The 11067-nt window shown below is 39.5% G+C and overlaps 1 protein-coding gene across 3 annotated transcripts; it reads right to left on the minus strand.

Annotated features, from left to right (window-relative positions):
• Positions 1-4590: 4590 nt before the first annotated feature.
• Positions 4591-10754, minus strand: si:dkey-202l22.3. 3 transcript variants are annotated; one of them, XM_087282164.1, is made up of 2 exons: positions 10576-10754; positions 4591-9331 (listed from the first exon to the last, which is right to left on the minus strand). In XM_087282164.1, exons 1-2 carry the CDS (start codon positions 10641-10643, stop codon positions 8164-8166), a joined length of 1236 nt encoding a protein of 411 aa, XP_087138290.1. In that variant the 5' UTR covers positions 10644-10754; the 3' UTR covers positions 4591-8163.
• Between the last annotated feature and the right edge of the window lie 313 nt (positions 10755-11067).

Here is an 11067-nt window from a genome sequence, read left to right on the forward strand (position 1 = left end):
ATATCGTGTCTATCAGTTGGACCCTTTGAAATCCCTCATTCAGAAGGGTCGTTTGAAGAGGCCAGTTTTGAGCACTTTTGTTTGGAACACAAAATGATGGCCATGATTGTTTTAGCTTTAAAGTGGCCTTTAGGGGATGATAAATCCCATTTGGGAAGCACCATATGTGTTCAGTCTAGGCTTGTGTGAGTACTTGATTGTCAAATCAACAGTGACATGCATAACACAACATTTTGGTTGTTTTGATGGATCTGCATGAATGGGGATTGTTTTGTCTTTGTGGTTGTCTGCAAGCTAAACTTTTTAACAAATCAAAATTAATTTCTTTATACATGCTAGATAAGCTACAGATTGTCTTTCACATCCTCCTCCGTAGAATTAATACATTTAATCGTCTCACTCTCTTTCATTTACACAAAAGGTGACCCTTGTGCCCTGAAATGATTTGCAATAATGAACCAGTTCATGAGTTAAATTTTCAAAAAAGACACAATTCATGACCTGCACACAAAGGCTGAGCTCTTTTGATCTCCAGGCTTCATTTTTCTTTGTTCTCCTTCACCTTCATGTCATGTTGAACAAAGCTTGTTTGTGTCTTGGAGAACCACTTTAAGCCCTTGTTAAGTCAAGAGGTTGCCAGAGAGTGGCACAAATCTAAATCCTGATACATTTTTTTTAAAAATAAGGACAGGAAATTTTACTTCTAGAATCCTTTTATCACGCCCCAGTCTGATTTCTTTCCAATTGAATCTTAAACAGCCAGATGTGTTTGACATTGGAACCGATAACAACAGTTGCTCTTTATTCTGGTGCAGGCCTGCAAAATGTGTTTGTTTCCTTTACATCCTTATGTTGCTTCTTGCAGGATTCATCTTTTACCCATTCCTTCGCAGATCTTCTCCGAAGCTTAATGACATCATTAGACCCACACTTGCACTCTACTGATTTTCCTAATACATTCTGCAGGAAAGCGAAAGTCTTTTTAGCTGGATAAAAATGTTGGACAACACTGGTACTTGATGTACCTCATGCTATATTTAGCAGATATTAGTATGCTTTGTCTGAGCAATCAAACAGAACCAAATAATCAAAAACGAGACAATGGTAAGTTGCTTATCAAAAACAGAATAAATTGCAGTAAGTGTTGTCATGCGTCATGGTGGCACAGTGAGTTTCACGATCACCTCACAGCAAGAATGTTGCTGGCTTGAGCCTCGGCTGGGTCAGTTGGCATTTCTATGTGTAGTTTGCATGTTCTCCTCGTGTTCACGTGGGTTTCCTCTGTGTGCTCTGGTTTCCCCCACAAGTCCAAAAACATGCAATAGGTGAATTGGGCAGGCTATATTGGCTGTAGTGTATGTGTGTGAATAGGAGTGTATGGGTGTTTCCCAGTGATGGGTTGCAGCTGGAAGGGCATCCGCTGCGTAAAGCTGTGTTCTCACCAGAAGCAGTATGCACGGATAAATTGTGCTATTCGCGTGTAAATAAACGACTGAAGATTTTGAGTTTACTCGCTTCATTTGTGTGACAAATTCACTTCAAAACAGATGCAGATTCATATCATGAGCAGGGTTTCTCTCTGCCCGGTAACTCTAGCTTCATTGCTAAATGGCTAACATGGAGTTGTTTTTTCTGCTTTAGGAAGACTGAAAAACAGCATTGATTTGTTTGGAGCAGTGTCTGAGTCCACTAGATCCATTCTGAGGTGCGCCCTTATTAAGTCCTTCAGAAACTATAACTGAATGATGAAAGCTTTCAGCAGTGCCTCCGAGTGAGCCGAGCCCAGTTTGATGAACTGTTGTCCGGTGTGAGCAGGAGAATTTTCCCCAGATACACCAACAACTGGCGCTATGTCATAATCACTCCCCTACAGGGGAAAGCTCCTGATTGGTTAACAAGACGCGAATGTCCACTGAAGTTCAGATATTTAAACTCCAGGGATTCACATTAAAAGTGCAAAACTCTCAACTTGTACTTATTCATTCATGTAAATCATGTTACTCGCGCTGCCTCATTAGTGTTTATTGCGCCTCAGGATGTCTATTCGTGTCTTTGCATTAACTTAACGTGTAAATCACGTTAAAATCATCTTTTGTGTCTGGTGTGAACGCAGCATAAAACATATGCCGGATAAGTTGGCGGTTTAATCTGCTGTGGCGACCTCAGATTAATAAACAGACTAAGCCGAAAAGAAAATGAATGAATGAAAATGTTGTCAAGGACTATTGTCATCATTTAAAATGTAGAAAATGAATAAGCATTAACAAATGGCTATGTCATTCCTATATTTCAGCCAAATCTCAAAACTGTACTATGGTGTAACTGTATCAAGCATAGTTTCAGTAAATTGCAAGAACATAATAAAATCAATAATACATACCTCAGGCCTAATTTAAATATGCCTATTTTAGTAAATCACATTGTTATTTCATCAATATATTTCTAAAAACATAAGAAGTTAAACATTTTGTCACTGGAAACCAGCAATATTGCAATGTGCGTACCTGCAATAGTCACAGCTTATGATCTTTAATGTTAAACTGGTATAGCTCTGGCTAGCACTCTGCAGTGGTCGCCCACTGAAGCTAAGCAGGGCCACACCCGATCAGTACCTTGCTGGGAGAGTTGAGAAAGCTATGTTGCTGCCGAAAGTGGTGTTAGTGAGGCCAGCAGGGGGCAGTCAACCTGCAGTCTGTGTGGGCCCTAACGCCCCAGTAGATTTATGGGGACTTTGTATTGCTCAGAGAATGCCGTCTTCCGGATGAAATGTTAAACTGAAGTCCTGACTCTCTGTGGTCATAAAAAAATCCCAGGATGTCCTTCGAAAAGGAGTAGGGGACTATTTCTGACATCCTGGCCAAATTTACCCTCTGGCTTCTGTCCATCATGGCCTCCTAACTATCGCCATATCATAATTGGCTTCAACACTCTCCACCAATCAGCTGGTGTGTGATGTGCAGGCTGGCGCAATATGGCTGCCGTCATGTCATCCAGGTGGATACTGCACACTGATGGTGGATGAGAAGATTCTCCCAATGTGTAAAGTGCTTTGAGTGTCCAGAAAAGCGCTATATAAAAGTAAGGAATTATTTTTTTATTATTGTTATTGACCCAGAGCTATATTTGAAAACACTCATGATTTGTCATTGCAGTGAAAAACTTCAACCATAAAGTATAATTATTTATGTGTGTTTTTAGGGCCTGTGACTTTGTAAGCATTTTTAAAAGTCTGTTTAAACTATTCAGGCATAAGAAAGTACATTTCTAACTTATGATATATACGCAGTAAAATTATAGTGTGGTTTTACATTTGAATACTACATTTGTTGAGTTTTTCTAGACTTCCAGAAAACCATCAAGCACTGTGCATTTAATTTGTACAGTATCATTGCTTTACTGTATTAATAAGTGTTTGTTATCAGTTTTTTATATCTTATGCAGATGCTCTGTCTTATGAAATCATCCCAACCTATCTAAAATTATGAATCTCTATCCAAATAATCCTATTACTTTCATCATCGCAATATATGTCATAGAAAAATTATATCACAATGTCAGTTTTTTCCAATATCATGCAGCCCTACTAAAAACCATTTCCTGTGGTTTGACACTATAAGATATTCAAGATCATATGACTGAAGCCCCCTGTAAAACCTGTTAAGATTTTCTCTCATAATTGTTCCCATTCTAAACCATGGAGAAAAAGAAAAGCTTTTCATAATTTATTGTAATAAATAGCACTGTTTGAAGATATCCAATAATCATTTTCATTGAATTTGTATACTATTAAGGTTTTTGTTCATTTTTGCTGTCACATCATGGGACATATTTAAGGTGCAATTCTGTAAAATGAAAATAATTGTTCAAGTTATTCACTCCTTATATTATGTCAAACATTAATCTACATAAATATAACTATTTTATCATAAAAAAAATACAGTTTTAATTTTAGAAGAAGTCACAAATTGTTCACATTTTCCAAAGAGCCACACGTGTGAAATGTTAGCTGTGACTATATGCTTACTCATAATGCTCAGCATGGGGTGACAAACTGTTGGTGTCTCTCTCACTTTCCAGAAGGTCTTGGGGTCTATTTGTCATCTTTTATGACTCATGCCTGTTAGCATTGTTGCTATTACGCTCCATGTGCAAAGGGGTCTATTGTAGAAAATTAGATGGTCTGGACATTTTGACCACAGGAATACGCAAGCTCTTATTAGCAAACCCTTGGGGATCATTGGCTGGCGCTATATTTTCGTGTGTGCACAGGGCATCCTGCCCCTGGTGGCTTTGTGCTAGGCTAGCAATCAGCGTTGGTGGGTTAGATTTGACAATAAGCATGCAGATGCACACGCAGGCGTATCTAGCCTGACATAATTGTCCAAACTTCTACTTTATCCTCTACCTGCTGTGTTTGCGTATGTAATCACAAAATTCTATGTGCCTGCTTTCAAGTGTGAAACAGATTGTTTGTTGATTCATGTGACATTTATTACTTGCCCCACTGTGTGCAAACCTCTTTCAAGCAAATGCTGCCTCCGATGACGTCATGTACTTTAAGCTTTTTAATAAATGACAAGACTAGAAAAATGTTGGTGAAAGTGTTGCATTTTACTCACGTTTACAAGGTAACACAATTGCAAAATAAAACCACAGGGACAACAGATGCTATCTGTGTGACATGTCATAATCCACATTTTTGTACCATATAATAAGCAAGTCAACCAGAGCTACAAGACTGTACGCTTTTGTGTTTGTAATTGTGGCTGTTGTAATTGCTAAAAACACGCTCTGTGATTTTACCATGATTTCAGGGCTTCTAAAACATTTTTTAATAGCTGGTCAGGGGTGGAATAGTCACTTAGCATCCACTGAAGTTCTGACAGTGTTTATAATGTTGCATCCTACAATGTGAGAGTACTGCCATAATTGCAGTTTAATGAAGAATCAATTAGAGATCACCTATTGAGGACAGGTGGATGAGTCAGATAAAAATCTCTCAGAGCAAGTTCATGCCAAAAATACAGTATTATATAAGGTTGTGTTCGCGTATGATGATCTGAGCAAGGTGTTTCATATAAAAGTACCTCTATCTAGCTCTAAAGCAGTGGTTTCAAAACTCTGTCCTGCAGATAGCTCCAGCTTGCCTCAACACAGTGTGTATCTGAAATCGCCCCCTGTAACCTCATTCACTATTCCTTACATTAATCCACTAATATAGTCCAGTAAACGAGTGAATGAAAACAAGTGAATGAATTCAAGCACTAAGTGCACAAGATGAGTTGCCATTTTGTTTGGTTATGTTAGTATTTAGATTCCTGTTAAGTATACAAACGCTAATTTATTTATTTTCTTTTTCACTTAGTCCTTTTATTAATCAGGGGTTGCCACAGCGGAATAAACCGAAAACTTATCCAGCATATGTTTTACGCAGCGAATGCCCTTTCAGCTGCAACTCATCACTGGGAAACACCCATACACTCTTAATCACACATATACAATTTAGCTTATCCAATTCACCCATACTACATGTGTTGGGAATGGGAGTAAATTGAAGCACCTGGAGGAATCTATGCAAACACAGGGAGAACATGCAAACTCCATAGAAATGCCAACTAACCCAGCCGAGGCTCAAACCAGCGACCTTCTTGCGTTGGGGCAACAACGCTACCCGCTATTCCACCATGACACCACAAATGTCAATTTACAAAATAGATAATACATTATATAGAAACATACACTAATAGGATTCTGCTGTGGATGCCATCTTGTGGTCAGACACAGAAGCTGTTTCTAAGAGGGTGTTCCAAGAATGCAGAGAACGGACTTGCGTTCTTGTGAATTCTGGTCTTGCCAGGTGTCCTCACAACTTGGGAGACCACGAGAACAGAACGCGTCCTGTGAGAAATGAAATACTGCATTCTTCGGTCACATGACCTTCACACATTTTAAATGGAAAATTACTTAAACATTACAGCATTCATTCAACGATTTGTTTTTCCCTTTTTCAAAATATATACTATGCATAGAAACATTATAAATATGTGTTGCACAATATAAATAAAACTGATTTTAATACAAATTTCAGCAAAAAAAAAAACACCCTAATGTGTTTACTCCTTTATTAAGATGTCCATGGTAATGTTTATATTCAACGTTTCATTTAGGGAAACTGCTGAGGTAAATATATGATATCTCTGAACTCAAGTCCGCTTCGGTGTATCCGCAATATCAAGAACACATCCGGGAAGATTCATGCGTCCTCCGTTCTTGCGATCTTGAGTATTGGCAGATTATGATGACCTTACAGGAGAACACGAGGAGGCAAGGTAGCTGAAGAACGCATATTGAGAAATAGCCAGAAATTAATTAATTGTTGGAACTCTCACAGTGCATTATGGGTATATACTTTAGCCTTTGAGTGTACATTGGTTGTATATTCATTATTGGAGTGCATTGATTGATTGTATTTCAAAATGTACCACGGTTTCTGACACCACTACAAATGGCAGCTCCCTCAAATAGTGCACTTTTAAAGGGTATAGGGGGCAATTTCGGACACAGCCAATGTTTCTAGTATAATTCTAGTAGACCAGGGGTGACCAACCCTGTTCATGGAGATCTACCTTACTATAGTTTTCAGTTGCAACCCATACCAAACACACCTGCCTGTAATTATCAAGTGCTGTTCAGGTCCAAGTTAATTGATTCAGGTGTGTTTGTTCAAGGTTGGAGCTGAAATCTGCAGGAAAGTACTGTAGATCTCCAGGAACAAAGTTAAGCACCCCTGTAGTAGATCTTGATTAATAGGTTCAAGTGTGTTTAAGTAGGGTATAAGCTAACATTTGTGGGACATTCTTCCTCACAGAACAGATTGAATGAACTGTCTATCACTTCTGTCTCAACACTGATTTCAACATTAACATAAAGAGATAAATTTTTTTAATAATTTAATGAAGATGTAATTGATGAGGACTAAAGATATTTCATGTTGCATAGTCGACTGTGGATTTTACCCTAGATCTCACTGGGCTAACATCATACAATCTGACAAGTAATTATTGTGAATGACAAGAAGAACTAGCACAGCGGGCTTAAAAAAAAAAAAAAAAACATTAATTATATGGCTTCCTTTCTGTCAAACAAACATGCACACGGTGACTTTACACCATTAATTTTCATAAACCATGTGGGTCATATCCTCTTGTTTATTCATCTGAGAAATGGTTGACTTGATGATTAATGTAGTGTAGTGTGAATGCATTGTAGATCATCTAATTAAGTCTATCTCACACCTCCAGAGAACCGCCAAATCGAGACGTCAATTCTCAGAGCCCTCCAAGGGAAATGACAGAACCACATAATGGCAAAACAACTGGCACTTGCTCCTGTGAAATTATCATCACTTTAGCTCTCACCACTTACAAAAGGTCAGACTCCCTCTGTTGAACATTTTATGAAACTATGCCTATCTTCAGAAATGTAGAAGTGTTCTAGTGTGAGCTACCATGTTTTTGTGTTTTAAAGCAGAGTGTGCAGTCCATTACCAGAGGCGAAAGGCTGTCATTTGATTGCTTGAGTCCTCTTGAGAGTGTCTGGACATGAGAGTGAGAGGCTCTGAGGGCAAGTTTCTGAGCAGTGATCTATGTCAGACATGCAGTGATCCTTGGAGGCTTGCGAGACTAAAAGGGTGTACAAGGGATTCTGCATCACTTACTTTCTCGCATTGGTGAGGGCTGAAAAACAGCATTAAATGGTAATTGAATCAATGTAGTTACAACAAGGTCAAAGATGATGTCTAAACATCTAGTTGTAGTTTGCTGATATTCCCCTTTGGCTGTGGCGGGTATGAAGAGCAGGGTATTCCCAAACAGATTTACTCCTCCATTAAATGTGCACTGCATTTGTTTTCATTCAAGGTCAAAAAGATGTATAAGGGAATCTTAAGCCTGGATCACTAATGTCCGTAGCAACATCAAAACAAAGCTGAGAGCCTGGCTATTCTCTTTAGTCCTCGTAAAAGAAAATCCCACCACCAACAAAAGCCTTAGTTCTCAGACAAGAACATCGAATATTGGCTGGAATACCACTCCAGTGCTGCAAAAATCTCCTTAATGTCTGAGTGCTCCTTCTGAATAGTCTGTGCTGATGTGTCTTGCATCTTCAGAGACAGCTGTCAGGGACAGGGCTCTCCGGTGATTGGTTCTCCTTCACCACTACCTCAGAAATAAGTGTCAGGCAGGTGGCAGGATTGCGGGAGGCACAACGAGACAGTAGGTTCTGTCCACTATGCCTGCAAGGGCAAAAGTAACCTCGAAGGTGCATGCGGACCTTACTGTGCAACGAGGCATAAATGAAGGGGTTGTAGCAGGCTGAGCTCATGGCGATCAGATGGCAGCTAACCTGCAGTACATTTACATAGTGTTTGTCCACAATCTGGAAGTCTGAGTCTAGATCCAGTAGGAGATTGAGGACCTGCAATGGGAGCCAACAGAGGGCAAAGGCAAGAACTGAGGCCACCAGTAGGGAGAACGTCTTACGGCGCTGCTTGCTCCAGCGTTGCTGGCTCTGGGAAGGCTCTCCAGGTAATGTGTGTTTGCGGAGATGCACACTGATGGCACAGTAGGAGATGCTTACAGATAACAGCGGTATCATGTAGGATGCCAGTAAGAAGAAGCATGAGTAGAGTAGGCGCTGCCGTTCGGCACCCAGCCAAAACTCCTCACACACTACCAGCTCCATCCCACTAGGTCGCAGGTCCACGTAGCGCGTGTGGAGGGAAGGGGGAGCCGCAAGGGCCAGCGAGACTGCCCAGACACCCAGTGCCACTGCGCCACATCCCCACACAGAGATACGTCTCCGCACTGGGTACGCTACAACCACATATCGGTCCATGGCAATGGCGGTGAGGGATAATACAGAGGCGAAGACTGTTGCACCTTGTACCAGAGGAATAAGGTGGCACATCGGACGTCCAAATGCCCAACCCTGTGCATCAAATGCATACGATGCAGTTAGCGGAACACAGCTCAGGCACATCAGCAAGTCCCCAGCGGCCAGGTTGCCAATGAAAAAATTGGTTGCATTATGAAGTTTCTTGTCTGCCAAAATGCAGGCAAGAAGGAAACTGTTCCCAACACCAGCCACAACAACAACTAAGGCGTAGAGTGGAATAAATAAAGGTTTGAAGCGTAGAAGCAGCTGGGTTCCTGAGAATTTATCAAGGGGGTCAGTCCGATTGGAAGTGCTGAGGGTTGTGTTGAAGCCCGCCAAAACTTGTTCCAGAAGAGGATCCATTTCTACCTGTGAGACAAACATTGATGAACAACAAAGATATGCAGGTATACACTCAGCCTGCGGTTAGAGATATTCTCAGTGTGAGATTGGCACATGGAAACGCTGTTGCCATGCTCTTGATGGAACCCTTTTAAAGAGTCTTTCTCCTTCTGCCTTGATGAGACTTGAGCACCCTCTAAGTGCAAAGCTGAAAGGCTGCATTTTACAGATCCAATTAATTGTTGAAGCAAGTCCCCCCCCACCCCCAAGGTGAGTCACAAAGTTCAATTACAGAGTTGTTATTTAATATTTTCTTTAAGGCAATCCTTACTTTATTTTAAAGCCACTTTGTCTGGCAGAGTAATTCACAAGGATCAGCTAGTTATCAGGCCTTGTGAATGAAAAAAAAAGACTATTATTACGTCTATACAGTCTATTAAACTCCCCCACACAATGTGTGATTATACTGTATGATGGATTGCAATAGCATCATAATGCAAACATAGTAGTTACAAGAGGTAAAGTTTTTACACTTTAATACTTTATTAAAAATATAAAACAAACATCACATGTGCTGTACAAAGGCAAAATTATTAGCCCCCTGTGATATATGAATATGTATGTATATGTGTTCTTTGTGTGTAGAAAAAACTGCTTTATTTGCAGCCAAATAAATAAGACTTCTCCAGAAGGAAATATGTAGGAAAAATACCATCATTAAAAAAAAAAAAAAAAAAAAAAAAATATATATATATATATATATATATATATATATATATATATATATATATATATATATATATATATATATATATATATATATATCACAGGAGAGCTAATAATTTGCAATTGGTAACTAACTGGTGCATTGTATGTATGATTTGTGCAAAGATACAATCTGTTGTGTGTATGCCTTTTTTTGAACAGATGAACAATTATGTTCAAATTTAAAAAACACTATTATTAGCATTTTATTTGAGAATATTTGCCACTAGTAAAGCTGTCAGAGAGTGTATGGTCAGAATGAGACAAAAAATGCAATAAATTATTGTAGACTGATACAATTGTAACCTTTTTTTCTTGACTAAACTAAAGCAACCGAATACAACTTAATGAACCAATCAAACATCATCAATATGCATTCTCTTTAAATGAGTGTAAAAAGTGTTATAAAAGAAATCACATTTAATACACAGTTTTTTTAAATGTCATGTTTGATATGAATAACAAGCCAAAAATTAGCCAAAACGAAGAAATAAAGAGAGAGTACCTGCTGCACAAAAGCTTGATGCAAAGGAAGGTGCGTATTTGGTGTCTCTCAATTTTGTTCCACAGTTGAGATTTTGTTCATCTCCACATTTCCACATCCATAAATGATCCTCGTGCCCAGTTTTCCATGCAGTAGTGTGTATCTGAAGTCATTTGCCACTGCCTCACAGAAGGAAAGTGGCTGGTGAGGTGCAGACCACCAACCCAATGGTCTGTGTTGAAGGGGTGCAGGGGGGCTGAGAGAGATTGTGAGTGTATGTGTGTGTGAGAGAGAGAGAAAGAGGGAGAGAGAGAGAGAGAGAGAGAGAGAGAGAGAGAGAGAGAGAGAGGTGGAGCGACTCTGTCTTCTGTCACAACCGCAGTATAGACGAAGACTGAAAAGAGACACAGTTCCTCCTTCTGAGACCAACCTCTATCTTTCATGCACATTCTTTTTTTAAACGTGAATGTACAGAGAGGTGCAGATTTCAGATATATATTTTCCAATCATAAACTCAGTCTTTAATCTCTGTTTGAGATCAT

This window comes from Danio rerio, chromosome 15, assembly GCF_052040795.2.
Source record: "Danio rerio strain M-AB ecotype USA chromosome 15, GRCz13ab, whole genome shotgun sequence".
Classification (NCBI taxonomy): Eukaryota; Metazoa; Chordata; class Actinopteri; order Cypriniformes; family Danionidae; genus Danio; species Danio rerio.